We start from the raw sequence: 26,065 nt of genomic DNA, 5'->3' as shown, positions 1-26,065 counted from the left end.
AAGTAGGGTCAACTCTGACCGAAGTCAGGGCCCTTCCCTCACCACCGTCTCTGTCGATCTATTCGTACCACAAAAGGATCCAATGAGAACCTGCGAGGTTCGAACATCTCTTGGAGACGACGCAATCTGATGCGTAGCTCATCCTGAGACTCAACGGGGTCTCTGAGAAGAGAGACGTCAACGACAATGCGCTCCCCGGTGTGGGCGTCTTTGAATGGTTCTCTCAAAGCAAAGCAGATCAACAGCTGCCGAGTACTAGGTATAAGCAGCATGAAGCTTCATGTTAATACGACAGGCAATGGGACCAATCAGGAATCAGACAAACTTGCCATGACCTCATTGCGACATACGTCGTGGTGAACTGGAGTTGGGCTCCCTTCACCAGCCTGCCCCAATGACGCAACTCACATGCGGCTCATTCTTCATCTTCCTTCATTTCCTTGTGTATTCTCTTATCTATTCGTCGTCCGCCGTCATTCACAAGACGCACTACTTCTATGGGCTGAGCTTGGCCAGCTCCCTTCCTGTGGCCCGGCGCACTTCATCACGGTGCGCGTCTTGCGTGTAGTGTACAAGTCGCATAACGCTTCCGCTAGATAAAGCTCAAATTTGTCGTGACGCCCGGAGATAGGTTACCAGCTCATCGACAATTCTTTTATAGGGAAGCATGCCTGTGGCCGCGGCCCGGGCTGCGAAGACGGGTCGTTGACCCAGACTGGGCCTCTACCGTCGACGCTCGCCATGATACCTCATGGTGCGAGTATCAACAGCGCATTTCGTTAGCTGTCACTGATTTCCGATTCAAAGTGGTGATCTTGCACAAAATCCTAAGTAGAGCCAAGTGCCTGGATTGCCTCGGAGACACTTGTTCACGAAGAACCGCATGATCTCTGCGCGTCGCGTGGCGGGGCTCTCCAACATGGATGCATGGAATCATCCGCCGCCGTCCTCTGCTGCTGTGTATTTATAAAACATACATCATAGTTAGTTTTGGACACTGTCAGCATGATTCTTGCGGAAGGGCGTGCTTCGTAGGTCTAGTTATGGCGCACTACGGACATAGCATGTCTTCGGAGGACGCGGAGTTCCAAGCCTAATATTGCTCAGTTGACACCAATCCTGCCGAGATATGGTTATATAAGCAAGAAACGCTCCAGACGCATCACTCATGGGTTCTTCCCGCCTGACCTGTAGTGTTGTAGGACACGAACGGCGACAACCACCCGGGTTTCCGCGTGGATCTTGCCGGAGCTTCTATATAAGCCTCCAACATCCGACGCAATGCAACATTTCAAAGGAGACAATGTGCCTCGGCATTGATAACGCGGTAAGTGACGCACGAATTTGTGCCGCCTCATTGCGATGGGAGAGACCTATGGAGAGGGTCCTTCTACCTCGCCACTATCTACCCAACGACAGCGTCGGTCCGCGGCAGTTCTATCCCCAAGTCATTCCATGGCGAATAATCAGACAAAAGGTGACTTCACTACGTATGCGCCGCCGAAGCCATCATCTGCATCCCAGGGGGTGCATGCTCAGACGTCTGTACACCTTCGCAGATCTGGAAATCCCAGATATCACAATCAAGTGATTGTCGCTGTATCAGCCTTCATGAGCATGACGGCTCATTCTTATACCAGAATTATTCATCCACGGGAGTAAGTTTCCTAGCAAACCCTCGTTTGAAAAGGGTATAAAATGAGCCCTCTGGCTGGGGATGCGGTCTTCTCCGCACGCCAATGGTAGCGGGCCGTCGTTCGATTGAAGGATTACGAAGAGTTGCATAAGTGTTGCAGTGCTTCATCCAAGACCAAGAAATCATGTCAGGGCTTTGGCTGCGGACAGTCGTGACCCTCCCTCCAGGTGCCGCTGTCTCCTGCGTATCCGCACTCGATAATACGAAGACGAACCGCGATCGTGGGCGTAATGGTCATATACACCTATCCAATCAAGGAAGAGGGACATCATTATGCCTCATAAAGAGTGATGTAGTCTTTGAGGCGTCGTGTTCCCCGTCCGAAGAACAGGCAGAGTGCATTGCCTGGTAGGGAGTGTAAGCATCCGGCCATCCATGAGACTTTATACCTACCCTTACACACATCGCCGAGCCTACCTATCTCCGTGAAGTTCACGACAACATGGTGACCTACACCCGAGAGTAATTTCCCGTCCACATCGATGTGCTACGGCACGACGACAACCATCCGGTTTCTAGTCGGACTCGCCATTGCTGCTATAAAAGCTTGCTGAACCCATCACACTGCCAGTTCTGTAAGAATGTAAGAAGGCCATGACTTCCTGAATCGTTTCTGGGGTGACCCGTAAGAGGAGTTCCTCGTCAGGGCGTTTCCTGTCTCGGTGAGGTCAGAGACGTCTACGAAGGTACCTCTCTACTTCTACGTCGCCGCGCCTTGCCCTGAGCATATCGCCGGCCTGTGTTCGGACTGTCTTCTGCTTATGTATCAATGAATAATCACATGACGAGTGGGCATGAGATGGAAACGACATATCAACCATCGTCGATATGGCGAAGTGCGTTCCTAGGTGGAGGTACGTTCAAGAACCAATAACCTAGAAGAAATCACCAGTCGTATTGCTACATGGATATTTCATTCATCGAATGAAGAGAATTTATACTCAATCAATTACTTGGAATCGGCGTGATCCGGCAGAGTCCTCACTCAGAGGTATAAAGCACCCCTTCGTGGCCGATGATGTTTATCACACCACCAGCGAATGCAATCTACCATGTTCCAAATGGTTAGTTGGACACCGCAGTATGTCCCCCACAACCAAAAGACCCCAAGAAAACGAGGCTAGCTACTACAAGGCCTCCGACGGTACACATCCGCCACGCCCCCGAGCGCCGTCGTCTCCCCCGTATTCGCTCCAAGAGACTATCTCAGTTCAGCTTCACTCACAGCAAAAAGCTCGCTCGCCCAAGTCTTCTTCACAAACGCCGTGAGCACCATGACCGGTCTGTCACCAGAGCATACCGTGCCAACAACAATTGGAAATTGGAGGCATGATGCATTATTGCCGTGGCTTTGCGAACATCTGGCCCGGCTGCGAGGCTTTATATTCCCCACGGCACACGTCACGCGCCTACCTCCTTGAATTTCGCACTTATTAACTCGTATATAAGAAGCACATGAAGTCCGTAAGCTAAGCTAAACCAGGACAAAAAGTGCGCGACGGTCATCACATCCGCACGCCGAATCAGCGGAATGCCGGCCATGGCTTCATCCAGCAGCTCAAGGCCATGCACGCACGATCCTTGCCCCAAGACGCCATCCATGTAGGCAGGGACCAAAAGTCACAAGCTCAGTGATGATTGAAAGGCGAATAACATCTGGTCGGATGCCGGAGAGCGCCGCCCACAAGGTTGGGGTCGTCCAAGAACATGGGCGCCGGCGCCTCGGTGTTCGGCAGGCTCAACACGATGCGACACTGTCCATTCTAAATGTGTTGAACCAGACCAATGACTAGGACGAGTATCGGTGATCGTCAACATCAGTGTTGCCCATCACGTGCTTTATATTCAGCCCGCAAGAGATGGAGGTCAAGTCTCCACAACCACCACGGCTCAGGGCTTGCAGACGTCACGAGAGCTTCAAGGTCATCTTCGACGACCATACAGATCTACAGGTATTAAAGGCCAGCACCGAGCTTTGGAGTGGTACCTCGGCAATACAGAATCGCGTAATCTCCTACTCCGTTGTCCTCTTTGATGCCAAGAGCAGACGACCTGGCCCTCTTCATCTGTGTGATTTCAATCTCGAACTCAAGTCACAGCACCATCAAGATCACTGATCCAACGAATAACGACAAGAAGGCATTTGAATAACACTATGGAAGAAACCCGAAACGACGGCACGCGTGACGTGACGTGACGTGACCTCCTCCCAAGTGTGGGGACACCGACCATGTCCGCAATGCAAAACTAAAAAAATAAAAAATAAAATTCCGATCACTTTTTTTCTCGTCCCTCTTTTCCAACGCGACAGTAAGAAAAGTCGGATGCCCTCGCTTTCCCATGCTTCTGATAAGGAAATAGACGCTGTCCACCCCTGCCCTCCGTCGTCGCTATACACACACAAATACACTAGTGACGAAAGGCTGATTAAATCGATGGTTTTGTGGTGATTGATGCAGGTACCGTGTTTTTGTTGCAAAAAGGCCCGCCCGACCCACACGCCCCATCCGGATGCGATGAAAAGTCGTCAGGCGAATGGGTATATAAAAAATGCTGATTCTCGAGGAAGGAATAGGAAAGGGGCGGGAAATGTAGGAAATGATGCTCTTAAAAGCAAATGCTGTTGATGTATGCGCGGCATTTGTTGCCGTTGCCCTTCTCGGGTGTTCGTCGTCGTCGTCTTTGCGACGGTGTCATGTATTTCGTTGTATTCGTTTACTGCTGCTGGCCGTGATGCGGCGGCATGGGCAGGATGCCGGCGTGGTGCTGGAACTGCATTTGCTTTTGCTGCGCGACTTGGGCCTGGGCAGCCTGCGCGGCTTCCGCGGCCGCGGCGGCGGCCTTTTTGGCTGCCAAGGTGGCCTTTCTCTTGTTGACGGCCCCCTGCATACTTCCGTTGAGCCAGCGTTCTGGAATACTATTAGCCATTGCGACACATTGACATCGTGGTGTGTACTCACTCTTCATGGATGCCGACATCTTCTCCGACTTGGTCATGGTGGAGTAGTCCTTCTCTTCGCCGCCGGCCTGGCTTGGCGGAGCGGACGACTTGGCCGAGGCGGGGGCAGATACCGGCGCAGGTCGGGGAGTCGACACGTTGTACTCGCTCACGTCTGTAGAAGTCTGGCGGGGTGTGGATGCGCCCTTGACAGTCCACTTGTCTTTGCCAATGTGCTTAAAAGACATGATGAGCTGCGGAGTGTCGGGCGTGGTTGGGGTCTGGAAGTCGTGCATGTGCTCGAGAATAGTCTCCGACGCGGTCTTCTTGGGCGCCAGCTCGGGCGCGCTCTGCTTCCTGTTAAGGCGAATTCTAGGGCGCTTCTGCGGTTGAACCACTTCCTCAGCTTCCTCGTCGACATCGGCCTCCTCTTTCCAGTTGCGCGGTCGCTTGTTTTGGCGCAGACCGTAGGTGGATCCGTCGTCTGAAATGGTAGCATTGGAGGACGACGATGTCGGGCGGGACTCGTCCGTAGTCTCTGGAATAGGCACATGGCCGTTGGACTTTCTCTTGCGGCCTCGCTTGGGCGTAACTTCCTCGACCACCGGCTCGGGCTCCTCAACGACGGGCTTTGGCTTGGGTTGACGGCCACGCTTGCGCTTGGGAGGATCTTGCGTCTCGGGCTCGGGAGGCGGCGGCGCGATGGCTTCTTGCTCCGGCACAGGCGTGCTGGGTTCGGACTCGACAACGACTGCCCTCTTGCCTCTAGGACCTCTCTTACGACCGGGCTTCGCTGGTGAAATTGTCTGGGGTTCAGGCTCGGGCTCGGGCTCTTCTTGGAATGAGCTGGAATACTTGTCGGCGGCGGCAGCCCTGCCTCTTCTCTTCGGGCCGGGTTTGTTCCCTCCAGGAGTTGCTGAGCGGTCATCCTGTAACACGCCGTCGAACAACTTTGGTGGGTTGCGGGTTCGCTTGCCGGAGACAATGACACCGTCGCCTTCGGCAGCCTTTGCACTAGCTTGGGGCTGGCTTCTGAGTTGCCTGCCCTCTCCGCCGCCGTCTCTTTGAGCGTCTGGGTCTTGGTTTCCAACCTTGTTGGGATGAGGGTCGTACTCAAATCCAAATGCGGAGGCCATGACACGGTCTTGCCAACGCTGCTCGAGGACACCTGCGTCCTTCTCTTTAATGCCCGCTCTGTAGCCCTGCACATCAAAGTCCTTTTCGATGTATGACTCCACCTTGGAAAAGGCGTCCAGGTCGGCAGTCTTCTTTTCGAAGGCGGCATCTTGAATCGCACGACGTTGCGCGTTTTCTTGGTCGTCGACAACCTTGGTGCATTCCTTGTACTCCTCTTGCCAAGCGTAGAGGTTGTAATTGACTTGGTCCAAGAGGTCCCACAATTCCTCATAAGACAGCTTCTTCGTGTCCTTGAGAAACTCGATGTACTCGGCAGGGTCGCGCACTTTCTTGAATGGGTATTGCTTCCTGAGTCGCTGCCTGGGTCCAGCAAGAGCTGGCGTGTTGGAGCCGGTGGCGGCCGTCGAGGGCAAAGCTGGCGATCCCTGACGGGGAGTAAGCGCAGGTGTGGGGGCTTCCGAGTTGTACCTGGATTCCTGGGATAGTTGAGGACCTTGGCCGTCGGGCTGATGCTCGTCTTCATGGTCAGCATCGCGATTGGTCTCTTCGGCATCGACATCGGCATCTGCAGTAGCATCATAGTCTGCGTCGCCATCAGCGTGCTGGGCATCGACTTGCTCTGCGCTCTCATCCGCGTCGGCGTCACCATTGGCATCTGGTCCATCAGCGTTGGACGTTGGCGCAGAGGCTTCGACGGTCACCGGGTAAATTGAGTGAGTCACGTATTCGCCTTCAATGTATGGTGTTAGGTAGGACCATGGGTAGCGGGGCTTCTTGAACTCCGGCTCCTTGATCTCAGGCTCTTCGGGGACATCCTCGGGACTTGGGGCGACGTCGGGCTCGTCAGCTGGGGCATCCTCTTGCGGTTCAGTTGCCTCGGCCGCCTCTTCGGTGGCCTCCTGCTCGGGGGCGTCGACCTCCATCTCGTCATGAATTGGCACATCCTCAACTGGCTGGGCAGCGAAAGACTCGGAAACCTTGACTTCAGGCTCGGCTGCAGGTTCCGGGGTTTGAGGCTTCTCCTGCGGAACATCATCGACAGCGTCGACATGGCCGTTGACAATTTCGCCATTAACGGTAGGCTCATTAGCAGGCTCAGAAATTGGCTCTGGGGACTGTTCAATGACGGCAGCATCGTTGATGGTGACGACGGGATTGGTGGTCGTTTCGGAATTGTCAGCAACAACGGCAGGTGCGGAGTTTTCCTGGGGGCCGAGAACCAGCTGTGGCCCGGCAGCCGCCTCATCCGCTTCCGGCTCGACCGCCGTGTGAGGAGCGGTGGCTGTTGGCCGGACGGGAGAGCTGGCTTCTCTCTTTGGGTAGAATGAAAAATCTTCGGCAGGCTCGTCGCGGCGTGTAGAAGTCGACTGCGGCTCTTGGGCCGGGCTTGTGTTGTTAAAAATGGAGACATGGTTGACTCGGATAGGTTGAGGGTGAGCAATTATCGGGCCCGAGTCCATCTCCTCAGTAAATGAGACGGCAGAGTGATTCGGCGTCTGTACAGGCTGCGGCTCATCTTGGTTGAGAATGTGCTGCTCGACTGGGGGAGCGATGTGGCGAGGCTCCTGAGTTTTCCGCTGAATTGGTGAGGAAGGATCGTGGTTCTCGGGCAACGAGATGCGGCCGGAGGTGTCATTCTCATCCTCATCGTGGTCCGAATGATCATCGGAGCTCACAAGATCGGATGAGTCGCCGACGACCTCGATAGTGTCCTTGACGATGTCCTCGTCTGACTGGTGTGAGTAAAAAGACTGAGGCTCGACGACAGTCTTCCGGGCCGGGGTCCGGCGGCGAGCGGCGGGCAGACTGGCGACGGAAAAATCTCTGGAGGTGGCGCGACGCTTTTGAGAAGCCGGGGTGAAGTACTCATCGTCGGCGACCTCACTGTCAGCTCGTTTCTTGCGAGTGGCAGTTCTCGGTGCCGGATGTCCAATCTCGGGCAGCTCGTCCTCAAAGTCTGCAGCCGAGTAGTCGATCTTTGTCCGTTTCCGCAAAGTGTGAGGACCCTTACGATAGGCCTCATCCTCTTCATCGCCATTGCCGTCATATCCGCTGGTGCGAGATCTCTTTCTAAGAGCCTTGCCTGGGCCAGCAGGGCCGGTACTTGGTGAGGAGCGAACGCTTGAGAAGGGATTGTTCATCGGAATGGGCTTGGCACCCCGACGATTGGGAGGTGCTGTCTGAGGAGTGCGAGAAGTGACTGCGGGAGGAGAGCGCGTCATTGTGGTGGAAGGAGAATCGCCGGCGGCGCTGGTGTCTGATTGAAAACTTGAATTTGGCAGTGTCTTTCTCCGATTCGGGCGTCCGCCACGAGGTCGCTGCTCCATGTTCTTGTGAAGGGAGAAGGGTTGATGATGGAGTGACGGGGGTGGGTAGAATCAAAATAAGACGGGGAATTAAGTTGCAGGCGGAGAAAGGGTGGGTGTAGGCGAAATGGTCAGAGCAAGCCGACAGGACGCTGGGGAATGGCAAGAAACCATTCACGGAGACGAGCAGAAGTCTCGCAATGTCCCGATGGTGTCGGTGATAAGTCTGAGGGCGATTTGCCGGTGGTGTAAGGGCCGGCAGCGGTGGTGAAAAATATGGTAAACCAGGATTGATGTGCAAGTGGTGATGTGGTTTGACTGACGGGCCCTTGCTGCTTGATTTGGCTGGACCGACTGGCTGGCTGGCTGGGTTGTTGGCACGGGTGAGGAGCGGTACCTTGCTGACGGCGGAGAGTCAGTGGTCGGGCGAGGTACCTCGTTGAGTTGTAGTGGTAGTGGTGGTGGCCAGGCGAGGCAGGAGTGCTAACAGCGACAGGAGTGAGCTGTGCGTACCTTAAGGTCAGGTTGTGTGTGCCTGGGCCTTGCTGCTATTGCTGTTGCTGGTCTTAGGCAGGTGGTTTGAGCCAGTAAATGGTAATAAGGGTCGAATAATTCGGGCCCTGAAAGCTCTGCGTCCGCGTCGCTGAGCTAAAAATGAGTGCCTCTCAAGTAAAGATGCTGAGACGCAGAATCCGGCGATTGTGTTTTTGAGAAGGCGACGAGATTGCAGATGGGGGATATCAGGGACGCCAAAGTGAAGAATATGGCTGACCCCCTTCTTGTTGATGCGATGCTTTTGCCGGCTGAGGTGCGCTGCTCTCACGCCAGAGAGTTCTACCAGGCAAAGGTACATAGGCCTTGTACCTTACCTTAACACGGCATGGAAGGTACGGCAGCCTTCTGAGGTGAGGCGGCCTGCTCTTTCTCAGTCGGGACTGGGACTGGGACTCAGTCTCTGTCAGTCAGTCATTCACTTGCAAAAATCCAAATTTGCCAGCAGCCCCGACCCTGGCTGCAACTGGCGCCACCGTCTGCCACTCCCTTTGACAGTGCTCTGCTGGGGAAAGGAGTGCCCGCGGCTGGCTGGGGATGGGGTAAGCTGCCTCATTGGGTGATGCGATCCCGAGCAAGCCACGGCTGGGCCATGCGAAAAACGGTACATGCGCGGTACGTATCTTTTCTCCTCCTGACACCTCACTGTCCTCGTGCTCACTGCTGATGACGATGGTGGACACTGGTCTCTTAGAATGAGTAGCTGGTTTAATGATACAGACTTTCATATGTCTCTCTCTCTCTCTCATTAAGCAGCGACACAACAAGCTGGTTTAGTAATCATACATCAACAGGTCGGAGGTGAGGATGGTCTTCACATTGAATCATCATATCCCGCTGGGCAGAGAGAGTTATCATGCTCAGTGAGCAGGGCATCTTCCAGCACCATCGCATCTCCTCAGGCGGCATCAGCGCTGTAAGATAATAACTCTTAGCGCCTTCGTCCACTAAGGTATGACTTGCACCCAGCAGGCAGCGTGTTTGTCGAGGCAGGACCCGCCGGACGCGCTTTTCATCCTGGGCAGGGGCCCTGGGCCAATAAGCTCTCGCCAAACGACTTTATGCCACATACGGACTAGCGCATCCGCATGTCCTGTCCCTGATGATGCACGTCTCCAGCTGCCAGATGGACGTGCCTGGCTGGGCGTCGGTCGGGTCCAGCGTCCACCTCAGTCTCCTCACTCCAACGAACCAGCGAATTGGCCTTGATACCAGTCAATAGCAACGCCATATTCAGCTCATTCAGCTGCTAAGAGTCTCGGAGTTTTTTCTAGTCAAAGATCAATTGCCTTGAGCTGTTGTTTCAAGCTTTTCACCTTTCATACGGCCCCTGACTCAGCTTCCCGAGCATCCATCCATCCCTTGGACGAGCTCCCCGACCTGCCCTTTCCGGGCCAGGGCCAGGGCCTTCCACTGCCTTACACAGCACCGCCAATCGTCTTACCTGCCTGCGGTAGTGTACCAGATAGCTTGTGACGTCTGCCCCGCAACATCACCTCTCCATCAACAACAACACCAACAGCCACCACTACCACCACCAACATGCCTCCCAAGAAGACCAAGGCTGCCGCTGGCGGCGACGACATCGACGATCTCTTCGAGGGCATCGGCGGTGAGGCTCCCGCTCCCAAGAAGTCCCTCGAGAAGAAGCCCAAGCCCACCACCGCTGCCTCCAAGGCCATGGCCGACCAGGACATCCTCGCCGAGCTCGAAAAGGACCTCGAGCAGCCTTCCCGCCCGCACACGCCCCGTATTAAGGAGACGGCTGCCAAGGGCCCTCCTCGACGCTCTGCCACCCCGACCATTGACGACAAGGCTGCTGCCCCTCGCAAGTCCACCGACAGCGCCCGCTCTCTGCGCGCGAGCTTCACCCCCAGCGCTACGAGCTCTGATCTCCAAGAGACGGAGAAGACGACTGCATCTTCCTCTGCTGCTGCCACCGCCGCTCCCGCTGCCGGTGGTGGCTGGTGGGGAAGTGTCTTCTCTACTGCCTCTGCCGCCATGAAGCAGGCCGAAGCCGCTGTCAAGGAGATTCAGAAGAACGAAGAGGCCAAGAAGTGGGCTGAACAGGTGCGCGGAAACGTTGGCGGCCTCAGGGCATTGGGTAAGTATTGAAGCATCATTGCATGTGTAGAGGCGTTCTCGATCGGCCTGGTCCATTTTACTGACAACGTATGCACAGGTGACAACCTTCGCCAGCAGGCCATGCCGACGTTTACAAACATCCTCCACACCCTCGCGCCCCCGATCAGCTCCCACGAACGTCTGCTCATCCACATCACCCACGACATGGTCGGGTACCCCTCCCTCGACCCCTTGATCTACGGCACCTTCTCTCGCGTCATGTCCCAGGTCGAGGGCGGCGAGCTCATGGTCATCCAGCGCGGCCAGGAGAACACCAGCAGGAGATACTCCAACGACGGCGGCGCCGGCTGGCGAGATGGTCCCTGGTGGAGGCAGGCCGATTCCCCGCGTGACCTCGGTATGATCAAGGGTCTCACTGAGGGCACCAAGCTCTGCCGCGCCGGCGCTGAGGGCTACGCCAACGAGTACTTTGGAGCCCACGGCGGTCTGGAGCAGGCCAGGATTCGTGCCACCGAGCCTCTGAGCGAGGAGAACCCGGTGCGCAGCTCCGACCTGTTCCTTGCCATCCAGGCTGTTGGCACGACCTCAGACTCTGCCCTCTTCGCGCGAACTGCGGCTGTTGAGAAGGAGAAGGAGGCGTCTGCTGTGGCTGATGTGGACGAGGCGGATGAGATGGTCTGCTTTGCGGTCTTCTGCCTGGACCCTGTCCACGAGATTGAGTACTCGGCCATCAGCCAGTCTATCCCCGCAAGGTGGATCCAGTGGTTGGATGCGTCTAACCCGTTGACGCCCGCCAGCGGCGAGGACGGCCAGGCGTCTTTGAACCAGTCGATTCCTGACGAAATCCGTGAGATTGTCGAGGGCGGCGGTGTCGACCCCCGCGAGTGGGTTGCCGAGTGGATCGAGGAGCTTCTTGGCCTTGCGGTCGGCGTTGTTGCCCAGAGATACGTCGCCAGGAGAATGGGCGTTGGTGAGGGCGGCATTGGCAAGGGCAAGAGGCGCATGGATGAGCTCGTTGAGGATGGCGGCGGCGAGGCTGCCCGTGCCGGACTGATTTGAGTTGGAGGTTGAGAGCCAGAGTGTATGATTTTGTTTGCTTGGGAGTTCGGGTATACCTGTTTTCCTATCCATCAGCCCAACCGGCATTCTGTTTGCTGGTCACAAACTAGAAGCGAAGTTCTACTATTGGGGAACGGTGGCATATATATGCCTCTTCCCAGGACACATTGTCGGGGTTTGGATTTTGAATATCACGGATGTTATCGAGACGACGTATTTCACGATATCTTTAATGGCTTCAAGGGTTTTCCTCCAATTGTCTGGTCTCACCCGGAGATGAACTTGTGATTTGTGTCATCGTTGAGAAGGCGTGTTCGAACTTGGCCTGTCGATATTAATTATCTGATCTGCCCTGCATGATCCCTCCTGAAGATCGTGGTGCAAATCATGTGGCTAGAGTTTCATGGATACCCCAGCTCCGACTAACACGGTTTGACGTGGCCAAGTGCTGCCAGCTGGGGCAGCCATCCTGCCGCCCTTCCCTTCCGTTCACAGCGAAGACCCTTCCCGGTCTTACATAATCAGAATCTACCCACCGTAAAATCAATCCCGAAGAAAATTTCCACCCATTTGCTCCTTCTCGTCCATCGCAACCACCAACAACTTTTGGCATCGCGCATCTCGCGCAGCTCAAGTGAGCATCAACGAGCACAGGCATTAATGTTTATTGCCTGCGGCTCACTGCTATACATGAACACGTCTTTCCATCGCGCATGGGAACACAAACACACATACACAAAACAGCAGCGTCATACCAGTCACTCGCGCCTACACCAGGGCACCGCTACGAGTCCTCGCTTTTGCGAGGGTCTTCTACCCGCGCCGCGTTTTGCGGAGCAGATTTGAAGAGGACGGGGATTTTGCGGGCGGCAGGGACGTCGTCTCGACCTACGGGGCCAGCTTCGGTTGGTCTCTTGGGAAAGGGGTGTCGTTCTTGTCGTCTGGTTGAAACCGCTGCCAGAACAAAGGACCATCATAGTCCATGCCCATCTTGTTTCCTACATGGGCGAGGCTCCAGGCGTACCGACATATCATGCGTGAAGTGATTGCGTGTTTGGTGATGAGTGTCTTCTTTTTATGATCATGTCCTTGATATCGAATGCGAGGGAAGCGCCGTTCGGCAAGATGATGCCGTCCAATCTTTGACGGACCCAGTTCGACGCAGGCGCCGCTGATTCGTCGCGCGCGCCGGCCCCGACTTCCCGCCTGGCTGGCGCTGAAATGTCACCACCGAACTTGCCTTGACGTCACTTGGCAGTCAGCCCAAAAACCGCACCTCTCATGAACCAAACACATACACTCACCTTACCCTCCACGTTTCTGCAGTACGTAGCTTGATTAGCAGCTAGCGTGTGTTCCCTGCCAAGGAAAATAGATGGCTTCCATCCTTCTCGACGTCGTCGTACATCGCGCAACCTTTGCATGTGCTCGTGGTGTTTCTGTTCTGTGTCTTGAAATACAACTTGACCCCAAGAGGACGCTGCTCGTCTGATTCCAATCTCCCATCCACGATACCAAATCACAATAACAAAACATCCAAAATGCCGCCCTCAAAGTTCTCCCACCTCCCCCTCAGCACCTCGGGCCCCATCCCCTGCGCCGTCACCGGCGCCGCCCTGCTCAACACGCCCTACCTCAACAAGGGAACCGCCTTCCCGCACGACGAGCGCCGCGAGTTCAACCTCACCGGCCTGCTCCCGCAGAGCATCCACACGCTGGACCAGCAGCTCAAGCGCGCCTACGAGCAGTACGCCAGCCGCCACGACGACCTCGCCAAGAACACCTTCCTCACCTCCCTCAAGGAGCAGAACGAGGTGCTGTACTACCGCCTGCTGCAGGAGCACCTCCCCGAGATGTTCAGCATCGTGTACACGCCGACTGAAGGCGACGCGATCCAGAACTTCTCGCGGCTGTTTCGGCGGCCGGATGGGTGCTTTTTGAACGTGAATGATGTGGACAGGGTGTATCATGACCTGGCGCAGTGGGGGAGGCCGGAAGACATAGACTACATCGTCGTCACTGGTAACTCCTGACCCGAGACTCGCAAGGGGGGTGTGTTTGCTAACGAAGACGGCAGACGGCGAGGAGATACTCGGGATCGGCGACCAGGGCGTCGGCGGCGTGCTCATCTCCGTCGCCAAGCTCGTCCTCACGACGCTCTGCGCCGGCATCCACCCCAACCGCACGCTGCCCGTCGTGCTGGACTGCGGCACCGACAACCAGGAGCTGCTCGACGACGAGCTGTACCTCGGCCTGCGCCAGAAGCGGGTGCGCGGGCACAAGTACGACCGCTTCGTGGACGAGTTCGTCAAGGCGGCGCGGAGGCTGTATCCGAGGGCGTATATCCACTTTGAGGATTTCGGGTTGACGAATGGTGTGTCTTTGCTTCCTCCTCTTTCTTTCCCTCTGAGATTTGGCTAACGATGTGAACAGCAAGACGCATCTTGGACCAGTACCGCCCGCATATCCCCTGCTTTAACGACGACGTGCAGGGGACCGGCTGCGTCACCCTCGCGGCCATCATGGCGGCGCTGCACGTCAGCAAGCAGAAGCTCTCCGACCTGAAGCTGGTCATCTTCGGGGCCGGCTCGGCGGGCGTGGGCATCGCGGACCAGGTGCGGGATGCGATTGCCGCGGAGGGGGGCATCAGCAAGGAGGACGCCGCCAAGCAGATCTGGTAGGCCTCCTTTCATGCTTTCGTCATTACGGGATCAATACTGACCAAGTTCCAGGCTGATTGACAAGCCCGGGCTCCTAATCACCTCGAGCGAGCTCTCCTCCGCGCAGAAGGGCTTCGCGCGCGACGCAGCCGAGTGGGACGACGCCTCCGCCGACCTTCTGTCTGTCATCAAGAAGGTCAAACCCAATGTCCTCATCGGCACGTCCACCAAGCCCAAAGCCTTCACCGAAGAAATCGTCCGTGCCATGGCCGCCGGCGTCGAGCGCCCCGTCATCCTCCCCCTCTCCAACCCCACCCGCCTCCACGAGGCCGTGCCTGAGGACATCCTCAACTGGACCGACGGCAAAGCCCTCGTCGCCACAGGATCCCCCTTCAAGCCCGTCAAAGGCCCCTGGGGCCCCGACGGGAAAGAGATCGAGATCGAGGTCGCGGAGTGCAACAACAGCGTCGTGTTCCCCGGCATCGGGCTCGGCGCGGTGCTGTCCCGCGCGCGGCTGGTCACGGACAAGATGCTCGTGGCGGCGGTGGAGGGCGTGGCGGCGCTGAGTCCCGCGCTGGAGGACCAGACGGCGCCGCTGCTCCCGGGGGTGGAGGTAGTGAGAGATGTGAGTGTGCGGGTGGCAAGGAACGTGATCAAGGCGGCGGTGGCGGAGGGGGTGGCTACGGAGGAGGGGATCCCCGAGGAGGACGGGGAGTTGGACGAGTGGGTGAGGGAGCAGATGTGGACGGCGGAGTATAGGCCGTTGAAGCTTGTGGGCATGGAGGGGGCGAGCAGGGAGGCGAAGGGGGAGATGGGTGTTGCGGGGAGTTTTAGCAAGCCTGGGAGTTGGTAGATGGGTAGACGGTTGGAAGGGGAGTCTGGTTCTTTGGATGTCTAATCTACTATTTCATGAGACGTTTAGATTTTGTAATCTAATGGTTGGTTAGACTGGATACTAAGTCCACAACTGTGCTTTACGTGGGATTCAAGTGCAAAAGCTGCAAGTGACCAACAGGCATAGTAAGGTCAACAGTCTTCATTCACTTACTCAAACAGACAAATATAACGATAGAAAAGGACAAGTCAAGATAGTGATGGGTTATCAAAGCTATACAAATGTTGCTGATGTAAGATTGGAATTGCACTAATTAAATGACATAATAAGAGGGTAGCTATTTCAATTCTATAAGAAATCGTTAAATAATAACGACAGCATCTATGATAATAAATGAAATATTTCCATATTTTATAACTTAAGATTATCCAAATTTATATACAAAAAAAAAAAAAAAAAAACAGGTAAGCAACATTTTAAGTCTCTTGAATAAATTCTATTTTTTAATACTATAGATATAAATACATACGAATAGCATTAGAAGGATGCTCCAAGCCATTATGCGTGCAATTAACTACGGAAGCGTATCACTTATTTCAGGAAACATCAAAGGACATTTCAAACTACAAAACGTAAACGGATGTCCTGATCAGGTCAAAACAAGGAGTGTAAGCGTGAGGTCAGTATATGCTACTACAGGCTCCTTCTACGTCATAGTATCGGCTTCCTTTCACTCATTTGCCATCTTGGGCAACGATAATCACTCTGGTTTTCTTCTTTGACGTAGAATCCATACAAATACGCATTAAATTCTCTCACTTCTGAAATACATCTTTCGTCAGATAATTACCGCTCAGCTGAAATAACCACGCAATTTCTACCACACCAAACACCCAATCAGCCAAAAAAAAAAAAACCGAAAAAAGTCCAAAATGTCTCAAATCATGCCCCCAATCCCACGCATCTTCTTCACCTACATCGAGCCTCTCCTCTGCCTCTTCGGCGCCCTCCAGCCCCTTCTCAGCCCCTCATCCATCACCGCGCCGCTGACCTCCAGCCCGCGCGAGCCCACTCCCACAGAGACCCTCTGGGCGCTGCAGAACGCTGTGCTGCTGTTCGGGTTCGCCCTGCTCACCTGGGTGATCATGCTGCACAGCAATGACAGGAAGGTCGTCAGGGGGTACGTGCTGGTGAGCGCGCTGATGGACTTTCCGCACTGGGGGGCGCTGGCGGTGGCGTTAGGCAGGGAGGGGGTGTTGTGGGAGGTTGGGAAGTGGAGGGGGGAGATGAGGATGTTGGCTTTTGTGCCGTTGGGTACGTTTTTGGTCAAGGTTGGGTATTTGGGGCGGTTGTTTGGGAGGGATCGTGTGGTGAGGAGGTAGGGTTGAGGTGGTGGATGGCATTGAGATTCGAAGCCTCTTTTGAGATTTGGAAAGGTGACGTTGGACTGCAATACATGTATCAGTGAAATGAAAACTACTACTGACACTGAATGATTCAAAGGCGCAAAGGCCACCGGAGCCTTCTTTCTCATGACATAATGCCATGGTAACATCAAAACGATGAAGATCAATTTCACATACACAAAAATCCAAGCAAGCATATTTAACTGATTTGATTCTTTCTATACTTCTACAGCCTACTGCTGCGAGACATCCACCTTACTCCACCAAAACTCAGACTCCTTCCTCGCCCAGGTATCATCATGCAACCTCGCCGGCACGCCCGCCGCACCCCCAATCAGCTCCTTGTTCTCCTCCCCAAACACCATCGCCTTCGACGTACCCTCCGCACTATACCGCTCCCATGCAGGCCTCTCCGGCGCAGACCCCCGCACCGCGTTCGGATCCCCCGTCGCGATGAAGCTCGTGATGTACGCGTTGTACGTCAGGCACAGCTCCTTCTGCGCCGCCGAGATGCCCGTGCGGTTCGGCTCGCACGTCTCGTAGTACATGTTCTCGCCGTGCCGCGCGCGGTCCAGCAGCGAGCTCTCGAGCCCCCACTGGTAGAGGTACACCGGCTCGTTGGTGGCCTTGCTCGCGAGCTCTGCTGTTTGGCGCACGGGGGCGACGTAGGCGTACTGCCCGTACGCGACCTCGAGCCGGCGGTACTGCGCGCCGGTGCCCTCGAGCTGCTCCTTGTACGGCGAGTCCGCGACGGTGAGGGGGTCCGGGTAGAGCGCGTCGATGGTGGCGACGTCGTCGGCGGAAAGGAGGGGCAGCAGGTCGGCGAAGAAGGAGGTGAACTCGTCGGAGCGGGCGACCTTTTTGCTGATGTAGATGGAGCCCTCGTTGCGGTTGAAGCCGGTCATGATGGGGACCTTGCGCCACTTGTTCAGGCGCCAGGACTCCATGGGCGCGCGGGGGATGATGTCGCCGTCGACGACGGGCTGGAATGCCCAGCGGAGGGAGGGGTTGTACTTGTCGAAGACGGCGATCTGGGCGGCCTGGACGGTCTCGGTGGGGGCGGCGCGGAGGAAGGCGAAGGTGTCGGCGGAGGAGAGGCCGGGCGGGCAGGCGCAGGCGGCGAGGAAGTCGGCGAACTGGGCCTCGTGGATGGGGGCGCTGTAGGGACGGACGGCGCGGGAGGTGGGCGCGCCGGATTCGAGGATGACTTTGTGGAAGAGGGGGGCGGATTGGCCTTCGTCGTGCATGAGGATGTGGCCGATCTGCCGGGAAAGGGGTGTCAGTTTTGGGGGAGTTGGGGGAGAGACAAGAAGCTTACGGAGTGTGCTCCGGCGGAGATACCAAAGAGGGTGACGTTATTGGGGTCACCTCCAAAGGCGGCGATGTTGTCGCGCACCCATTCGAGGAGGAGGAGCTGGTCCTTGAGGCCGAGGTTCAGTGCGCCCTGCTCGTAGCTCATCGTCGAGGGGAGGAAGCCGAGGGCGCCGATGCGGTAGTTGAAGGACACGGCGACCAGGTCCTGGCCGGAGTTGGCGAGGAACGAGGGCGTGTTGTGCATCATGGCGGTGCCGCGGTTGAAGGCGCCGCCGTGGATGTACACGCCGACGGGGAGCAGGTCCTTCTTGCCTGCGCCCTGGGGCCGGAAGACGTTGGCCGTGAGGCAGTCCTCGCTGTACTCGAACTTGGGGCCGCCGGGGAAGAGCTGCTTGCCCGGGGCGACGGCGCCGAACTTGGAGGCGTCGATCGTCGCCGTGGACGGTTCCACCTTCACCGGGGGCCGGAACCGGCGGTCGCCGGTCGGCGGCTGCGCGTACGGGATGCCGCGGAAGGCCTCGACCGGCCGCGGGATGGCTTCCGTCACGACGGTGCCGACCACCGTGCCCTGCGCGATGGTCACCGAGGGGCGGTCCTCAACCTTGGAGCCCATCTTGGGAATGTGTGTGTATGTGTATGTCTTGGATGGGTGTCTTGGTTGGGGCAAGGGTGAGAGGTGAGTGGTGAACCGGGGGCTTGGTAGAGCTTGGGGTGGGTGTGGTTGATGATTAGTTCAGGTATCGGCGGATGGGTGTACCGGATCGCCGTTGCAGCAGCTATCGCACGGCAGACAGGCCCTCCGAATCGAGTTGACTAGCATTGTTAAATGAGTAGGGAAAGCCGCGACGTTTGGTAGAGAGAAGCCATGTTTTCCCGCGGGGATCGGGCGGCCGAGCGATATCGGCTCAAGACGTGCGCTTTCGGGCCCAGATCTGTCGTCCGAAGCACTCTCTGATCTTCGGGCTTATCATGTTTATCAGAGCCGGTCGGCAAGACCCCGACCTCCTCTCGACTCATGCGCCCCCCGGCCGTGTTCCCCGCGATAGCCAGACCAGCCATTGGCAGACCCAGGACTGCGGATAAAGTAGCCCGTTATGGGGTTTCGTGGGCATGGGTCCGGTTCCTGATAAGATGCTTGTTTGGTTTACTCAACTGGCAGAGTAGGACTGACAGTTCCCCGGGCTATCTGCACTATCTGGGAGAGGGCTCGTCTATCAACTGCACCCCGGAGACCAGGCCTCGTGAGCCTGCGGGGGGTCGAGATAATGGCCAATTGGCAACGGGGCATTAAAACATCATGTCCTCTCCCCTCCCCGTGAAGCCACGGAGTTTGAGTCGTCAACTTCAACGCCTCTTGTTGTTCCTGTTGCTAGACACATCGGTCCTTTGAGACAGACAACAACAGCAAAGATGGCGGACAACACGCACGTCGTCGACAAGGACATCAAGGCCGCCGAGGACGGCCTCGAGCCGACCAAGTCGCTGACCGCCGGCGAGGTCCAGCACCTCGACGCCTCCGCCGAGTTCCTCTACCAGAACAACATCACCGAGGAGTACCTCGCCGAGCTCGTCAACGACAAGGAGAAGAACCGCAAGCTCGTCCGCAAGATCGACCTCATCGTCCTGCCCCTGCTCGCCGGCACCTACGTGCTGCAGTACATCGACAAGCAGGCGCTCTCGTACGCCGCCGTCTTCGACCTCTTCACCAGCACCAGCGTCACGCAGACGCAGTACTCGTGGTTCGCGAGCATCTTCTACCTGGCGTACTTGGTTGCTGAGTACCCATGGGTCTACCTCGCGCAGAAGACGCAGATGGGCAAGGTCGTGGCCGGGTGCGTGCTCTCGTGGGGCTCCGTGTTGATGATCACGGCCGCGTGCTCCAACTTCCCCGGCCTGGCGGCGTGTAGATTCTTCCTGGGAGTCTTTGAGGCCCCGATTACCACCTGCTTCATGATGATGGTTTCCATGTGGTAAGTCACCTCCGTCTCACCTGAGCTCAGAGCACACCAAGCTAACACGTAACTCAAGGTACGTCCGATCGGAACAACCCTTCCGCGCAGGCATCTTCTACTGCTGCAACGGCGTCGGCTCCATGCTAGGCGGCATCCTCAGCTACGGCATCGGCCAGATCGACTCCTTCCCCGTCTGGAAGGCCGTCTTCCTCATCTGCGGCGGCATCACCGTCCTCTGGGGCATCCTGCTGCTCTTCTGCCTGCCCGACAGCATCCTCACCGCCAAGCGCTTCTCGCTCGAGGAGCGCGCCCTGCTCGTCGGCCGCGCGCGCCTCGCCCGCACCGGCGTGCTCAACAAGACGGTCCAGTGGTACCAGATCAAGGAGGCCGTGCTCGACCCGCAGGTCTGGCTGCTGACGCTCTTCGTGCTGCTCAACGAGGTCATCAACGGCGGCGTCGCCAACTTTGGCAAGCTCATCATCAAGGGGCTCGTCTCGGACCCGCTGCTCACGACCGCGCTCGGCATCCCGCAGGGCGCGTTCCAGGTCTTCTGGATCCTGTCCGGCGCGTACACGGCCACGAAGCTGAAGAACCAGCGCACCACGGTGATGGCGCTGTGGCTGATCCCGACCATCCTGGGTTGCGTCATGATCTGGAAGCTGGACAGGGCGCACTACAAGGTCGGCGTGCTGTTCGGGTACTACCTTGTCGGCTCGTTCGTCGCGTCGCTGGTGCTCGCGCTGCAGATGCCGGCGACGAATTTGGGTGGCTACACGAAGCGCATTACGGCCTCGGCCATCGTCTTCACGGCGTACTGCGTCGGAAACGTTATTGGGCCCCATGCTTTCCTGGCCAAGGAGGCGCCGCTGTACCCGACGGGGTGCAAGGTCATTCTCGCGTGCTCGGTTGCGCAGATGTGCATCGCCATCTCGTTGCGGGTGATGTTGATGCGTAGGAACAAGCAGAGGGACGAGGCGGCTGCTGCGGCTGCGGTGACGCCTGACGCTCAGCATGAGGATGAGGGTGTTGATTTGACTGATATGGAGAACCCCAACTTCCGTTATGTGTTGTAGATGGCGGCGGTGATGGTAGAGATCGGGTAGATGAGCTGTTTAGAGTTATGATCATGTTGTTTGAAGTTAGCGTCACAGCGATCAATGATTACACGCATTACATGCGCTTCACTTTTGCGATGACTTTGCATATCTGTAGTTAAGTCTGGCTCAGTGGTTGAGGTGAGAAGCACCCAGCTGCCTCCTCCCTCAGGAAGCTGTGGACTGGGGTTTGGAAAACGTCAAGATTCGAATGGCAGCAGGCGGGTGAACATTCACCAACACAGCCCTGCAACATTTCAAAAGCAAAGAAGATGGCGAACTCGAGGTGAGAAATAGGCATCGTATTGAAGCAATTAGTGCCTAGACATGTGAGACCCGTATCTGTACTATGGCGAACACCTTAACCGCCACGGCTTTTTCAAGGCCTCATACTTTGATCTGCGGCATGGAGGCTATCGAGGTAGCCCCAGAATCCTCGGCCATAGGAGACCATCGAGGGTGGCACGAGAATCCTTCGCTAGCCGGGAACGAGGAATTGGGTACGGGGGAGGAGCTTCGCAGTCGAGGGGCGGTAGACGAGGACGAGGACGAGGACGAGAGTCACTGGACGGGAGAGGCTTGTTCTTGTTTGTCTCGAACGCGGAAAATCTCATTGTGTTGGGTAGTCGTGAACCATTCCTATGCCATTTTCCTCTCCTCAGAGAGCCGGACGCCTCGAATTGGCGATTTTTTGTCCCATGCAACCAACTCTAGATCCATGTAGACCGACCGAACCGAACGACTAGACCTTTTGAGAGAAAAGAGTCAGTCACCGTGTCCGAGTCGGGCTTCGCTTTTTGGACGCCAATAAAATCCCTCGAGAGCCTTTTGCAAAGCCCCGTCCACAACGTACCATTTCCTTTCCTCCCCCGAGGACGAAGCCTCAGCATTTATCGCTGGGCGGACCAGACGGCCTTGACGAGGCCATCGCGCTGGGCAAGGCGGTTGAAAGCGTCGTCGCTCTCACCCATGGCACGGACGAAACCGCAGAGGGCGTAGACGTGGTTCTCGCCGGGGACAGCGCGGCCGTTCTCGTCAACCTTGGCGACGGAGATCTGGACGGAGGCGTGGTCCTTGGCCTTGATGATGCGGTTGGTGGCGCTGCACTTGCGCGGAACGTAGCTGGAGGAGCAAACATGTTAGCAAATCCGTTCCTCTGTGCCTATTCACCCTCCATCGCATTGCGATCCCTGGCCTTCCTCCCAATTCTCAATCGTGAAGCAGAGGTCCGAGAGGGGAACCGAGAGAGATTCCACGCAAAAAAAATGCCGCCTTCTTCTGCTCTCATTTCCCTCTCGAACTCCTTTCCTCCAGAACGAGAATTCGGCTGCCGGCGCGCGGGTGCATCGTGACGTGGCGTCTCGAGGACGGGTGGTTTGGTGTTCGCTTACAGATCGACGATCTCGCCCTTGTCGTTCTCCATTGCTGCGGTTGGCGTTCGGGGGGTTGTCTAGAGAAGTTGTTGGTGATTTTGCGTTACGCGGAAGTGGTCGTCGGGAAGAGACTGAGGCGTGGTGGGGGTGACTTCTTAATTTTGCCAAAAAACTGTGTGGGCGCCTCCTGCCAAAAAGTCCGGTGGGTTGCGCCTGCCGAGCCGGCGGCAGGGCTGCGGTCACGTGTCGCTTGAGTCAGGTGACTGCGCGGCAATGACGCGGGTGTCGACGGCGCTTGTGACGCTTGGGCCTCCACCCCGCTACAGCGCTGGTACGTGCTCCGCTGAGGTGAGGTTTGGTCCCGTTAAGTGGTGTTAGTGGTGTCGCGCGTAGTGTGTTTTGCTTCTTGAAGGAGGGCGTGAATGACAACTCGAAGCGCCATTGCCACCACCAATACATCTGAGACACTACGGGCGACTTCGATGTCTACGCACGCCTTGCAGTCACTACGATAGTCTCCTGCAGACCCCCACCAAACACCCTGCTGCGGCTTGTGTTGAAACCATGCGCCCGGCGCATCACCCTGGGCTTGCCGAGATTCACGATGGGGTCTCCGTTCGGGACCATTCCTCATGACCCCTACAGCCTCTCATCCTCTTCGCCAGGACTTCCGTCTCTCGACCAGATCAAATCAAAGAACCCTTCACGACCTCCACTACGAAGCGGTAGCGCGGCGATGCCCATTCCCGACAATGCAGGCCATAGCTTCAGTAGCGTATCCAGCTTCCTCCGCCACGAGCACTCCACGATCGATCTGACGACTCCGTCTAAACCCCCGATCGAAAACTCTGGCATGCCCCCGCCACCGTTACCCGAAGAGGAGGAGCCAGTTGTTGTGTGCCTCGCGACGGTGTCGAAACCGAAGCGGAAGAGAGGTGTCAAGGTGTTGGAGAAGAAGCCAGGCCAACCGCCTCCAAAACCAGCCAAGGCTGGGAAGGCCGCCAAGGAGAAGGAGGAAACCGAGGCCGACCAACCGTGGAAGAAGTACTTGAAGGACGCTGCTGAAAAAGAAGAGAAGAAAGCCAAGTCTACAAAGGCCAAACCTGCGGCCAAAGCTAGAACGACGAGGAAGAAGAAGGAGGAAACTGTCAGTCGCCACTTTGCCAAACCGAAAGACGAGGACCAGGACCAGGAGGAGGAGGCCGAGGCGCCTAAGCCGCCAAAGAAGACCAAGAAAGATGCGGAGGAGCCTTTGGATTTGGAGGCGGCCATGTGCCGTCGCAAAGATTGGACACCACCACCTGCCGATACTGCTGCTAGCTCAAATCAACAGGTCGTGGATTTGCTCTCGTCAACCGATAAGACCTCAAGTCTTGTCGCCTCAAAAGAGACTTTCGATAATCTTTTCAAGAACTATGCGCACCCGGAGGAGGAGCCGGCACGGCCCTCCGTCGAGCCACCCGACAATGAGCGTCAGGTCTTAGGGAAGAGGAAGTTGATCGAGACTGTATCTATCAACGAAACGGCCAAGACGGGCCCATCCGAGAGAGCGGCCCCGAAGGCCAAGGCACCCAGGAAGAAGCCTCGAACTATCACTGAGCTAGCCACAGCCGCTTATAAGGTTCCAGAAGCTACTGAGCAGCAGGAACTGTCTGCACTTGCACCAGAGAGCAACGCCGTCGAAGCAGAGGAGGCAAAGGGCAAGGGAAAGAAGAGGGCATCTAAGGCCAAGAAGCCGAAAAAGATGCCACCGCCAGAACCTGTCCTCCTTTCACCGACCGCAGCTTTGAGACAGGCCGCAAACCAGGACTATGTCTTTGGCACCTCGAGCCAGCTGGCTCGGGAACACTCGCCAACGTTCCTACGAGACCTCCAATCAGCTCTCCAAGCCTCAAACTCGCGAGGAAAGGAGGACGACCCCTTCGTCACGCCCATCAACAGTGACGCGGTAGAGCCAGAACCGCGACAGAAGCTATGGGGTGTCGGTGCAAGAGACGAAGATGGACGAGTCTTGGACCTCGAAGTCATCAACTTGGCAGACACGCCACAGGGAAACGAAGGCACATCTGAAGGGCCCAATCCATTTGGATACGTGGCCGCGGACAAGCAGGCGCCACCACTACCGAATCACTTCCCATCAGATGACTCGTTTCCTGATATTGACGATCTTCTCGGAAAAGCGATTGCGGGGGAGCTGCCTAGCATCCAAGAGGAGGCACCAAACTTCCAACCCGCGGCAGCTCAACCCGCCCCGAAGGAACCAAGCCCTGCGCCCGAACATGAAGCCGCGTGCCCAGCCGAAAAGGACATCTCCGAGGATGACATTGACCTGCCGCCGCCGCGGTTGCCGTCAGTGACTGGCAGAGGAACACGACAGCCTGCTGCCAAAGCCAAACCTGTCCAAGAACCCAGCAAACCCAAATTCGACCTATACACTGACGTCCAGCTCGCACGTGAAATCTCCTCGTACGGGTTCAAGCCAGTCAAAAGACGCACGGCTATGCTTGCTCTATTGGACCAGTGCTGGGAAAGTAAGCAGCGACCAGCTCTTTCTTCCCTCCCCACGAACCATCCGATGATCTCAACGATATCTGAGTCACAGACAGCTGCCAAGGTGCAGAGGGCTGCAGCTGCTGTGTCACCCAAACGCCCGCGGGGCCGTCCGAGAAAGAACAGTGACGTTGCGCCAGCGTCCCAGGAGGTGTCACCTAGACGTGGGCCGGGACGGCCCAGGAAGACCCCCAGCATCGAACTCCTGTCGTCGCCCAAACGCCCGCGGGGTCGCCCGAGAAAGAGTAGCATCGAGATCCCGTCCAGTGAGCCGCCGCCGTCAGCTCAGCCTCCGCCGCCATCTCCCAAACGGCGTCCCGGACGGCCGAGGAAAACCGCTGAGCCGACACGAACCACCGGCGGCACGATAAGCAGCAAGGGTAAATCCAAGGCAGCTGCAGATACCCCAGATGTAGCCTCGCCGGCGGCGTCACGCGCGAGGAAGCTTGCGTCGCAGAACATTATCGAGATTCCTGATTCGGCCTCTGAAGGGTCACTGTCGCCGTCGCCCTACTCATCTCCGGAACCAATGTTCTCGTCACCGCCGCCGGTGGATGCTTCCTTATCAATCACGGAAGATACGGAGATGTCGCTCGCTGCGTCGCCAAAGAGCCAGGAGTCTGCGGCTCTGTTTGAGTGCATCACCGAAGCCGTGACGACGGCACCCCCAACCACGGACCCGAAGAAGCCCACCTTTCATGAGATGATGTTGATGTATGACCCTATTGTGCTGGAGGACCTTGCCACTTGGCTGAACACAGGTCAGCTGTCCAGAGTTGGCTACGACGGCGAGGTCTCCGCGGTTGAAGTGAAGCAATGGTGTGAGTCCAAGAGTGTTTGCTGTCTTTGGCGCGAGAGCTTGCGAGGAGGCGAGAGGAAGAGATATTGATTTGGAGTTGAGGCAAGGATACCCTCTGCATGTTTATGCATTCATCACGGCGTAACTTGGGTAGGCACAGGCACAGCTTTGGAGAGGCCTAGCATTCACTTGACATGCGCAATACCAAACTTTTATACGTTGATATATTGATCTCAGTGCCTCTCGACTCAAACTATTCATCAAGCTTTGAAAATAAGAGGTCCGGATGTCGATCGTTGCTCGCCGCAC

At 56.7% G+C, this 26,065-nt stretch overlaps 8 protein-coding genes across 8 annotated transcripts; 5 read left to right on the top strand and 3 right to left on the bottom strand.

The window, feature by feature from the left end:
- Positions 1-4,411: 4,411 nt before the first annotated feature.
- Positions 4,412-7,993, bottom strand: CGCS363_v010503 (uncharacterized protein; the record flags this gene model as incomplete). Its single annotated transcript, XM_036642352.1, has 2 exons — positions 4,412-4,605; positions 4,657-7,993. 2 exons carry the CDS (start codon positions 7,991-7,993, stop codon positions 4,412-4,414), a joined length of 3,531 nt encoding a protein of 1,176 aa, XP_036491636.1.
- A 2,178-nt stretch (positions 7,994-10,171) lies between these two features.
- On the top strand, positions 10,172-11,773 carry CGCS363_v010502 (Maintenance of telomere capping protein 1; the record flags this gene model as incomplete). Its single annotated transcript, XM_036642351.1, has 2 exons — positions 10,172-10,733; positions 10,812-11,773. 2 exons carry the CDS (start codon positions 10,172-10,174, stop codon positions 11,771-11,773), a joined length of 1,524 nt encoding a protein of 507 aa, XP_036492078.1.
- Positions 11,774-13,314: 1,541 nt separating this feature from the next.
- On the top strand, positions 13,315-15,286 carry CGCS363_v010501 (NAD-dependent malic enzyme; the record flags this gene model as incomplete). The annotated part of the gene is made up of 4 exons (XM_036642350.1): positions 13,315-13,795; positions 13,851-14,147; positions 14,207-14,450; positions 14,506-15,286. The coding sequence occupies 4 exons, from the start codon at positions 13,315-13,317 to the stop codon at positions 15,284-15,286; spliced, it is 1,803 nt and encodes a 600-aa protein (XP_036491693.1).
- Positions 15,287-16,212: 926 nt separating this feature from the next.
- Positions 16,213-16,650, top strand: CGCS363_v010500 (uncharacterized protein; the record flags this gene model as incomplete). The annotated part of the gene is made up of 1 exon (XM_036642349.1): positions 16,213-16,650. The coding sequence occupies one exon, from the start codon at positions 16,213-16,215 to the stop codon at positions 16,648-16,650; it is 438 nt and encodes a 145-aa protein (XP_036491637.1).
- A 257-nt stretch (positions 16,651-16,907) lies between these two features.
- LIP1-0 (Lipase 1) lies at positions 16,908-18,601 on the bottom strand (the record flags this gene model as incomplete). Its single annotated transcript, XM_036642348.1, has 2 exons — positions 16,908-17,936; positions 17,993-18,601. 2 exons carry the CDS (start codon positions 18,599-18,601, stop codon positions 16,908-16,910), a joined length of 1,638 nt encoding a protein of 545 aa, XP_036491747.1.
- A 797-nt stretch (positions 18,602-19,398) lies between these two features.
- On the top strand, positions 19,399-21,013 carry CGCS363_v010498 (putative transporter; the record flags this gene model as incomplete). The annotated part of the gene is made up of 2 exons (XM_036642347.1): positions 19,399-19,958; positions 20,017-21,013. 2 exons carry the CDS (start codon positions 19,399-19,401, stop codon positions 21,011-21,013), a joined length of 1,557 nt encoding a protein of 518 aa, XP_036491746.1.
- A 911-nt stretch (positions 21,014-21,924) lies between these two features.
- On the bottom strand, positions 21,925-22,457 carry crp-7 (40S ribosomal protein S21; the record flags this gene model as incomplete). Its single annotated transcript, XM_036642346.1, has 2 exons — positions 21,925-22,156; positions 22,426-22,457. 2 exons carry the CDS (start codon positions 22,455-22,457, stop codon positions 21,925-21,927), a joined length of 264 nt encoding a protein of 87 aa, XP_036491756.1.
- Positions 22,458-23,011: 554 nt separating this feature from the next.
- Positions 23,012-25,846, top strand: SLX4 (Structure-specific endonuclease subunit SLX4; the record flags this gene model as incomplete). Its single annotated transcript, XM_036642345.1, has 1 exon — positions 23,012-25,846. One exon carries the CDS (start codon positions 23,012-23,014, stop codon positions 25,844-25,846), a length of 2,835 nt encoding a protein of 944 aa, XP_036491755.1.
- Between the last annotated feature and the right edge of the window lie 219 nt (positions 25,847-26,065).

Source organism: Colletotrichum siamense (genome assembly GCF_013390195.1).
Source record: "Colletotrichum siamense strain Cg363 chromosome Unknown KSG_Cg363_contig07, whole genome shotgun sequence".
Classification (NCBI taxonomy): domain Eukaryota; kingdom Fungi; phylum Ascomycota; class Sordariomycetes; order Glomerellales; family Glomerellaceae; genus Colletotrichum; species Colletotrichum siamense.
The sequence above is the reverse complement of the archived record's forward strand: the minus strand, read 5'-3'. Positions and strand labels throughout refer to the sequence as shown.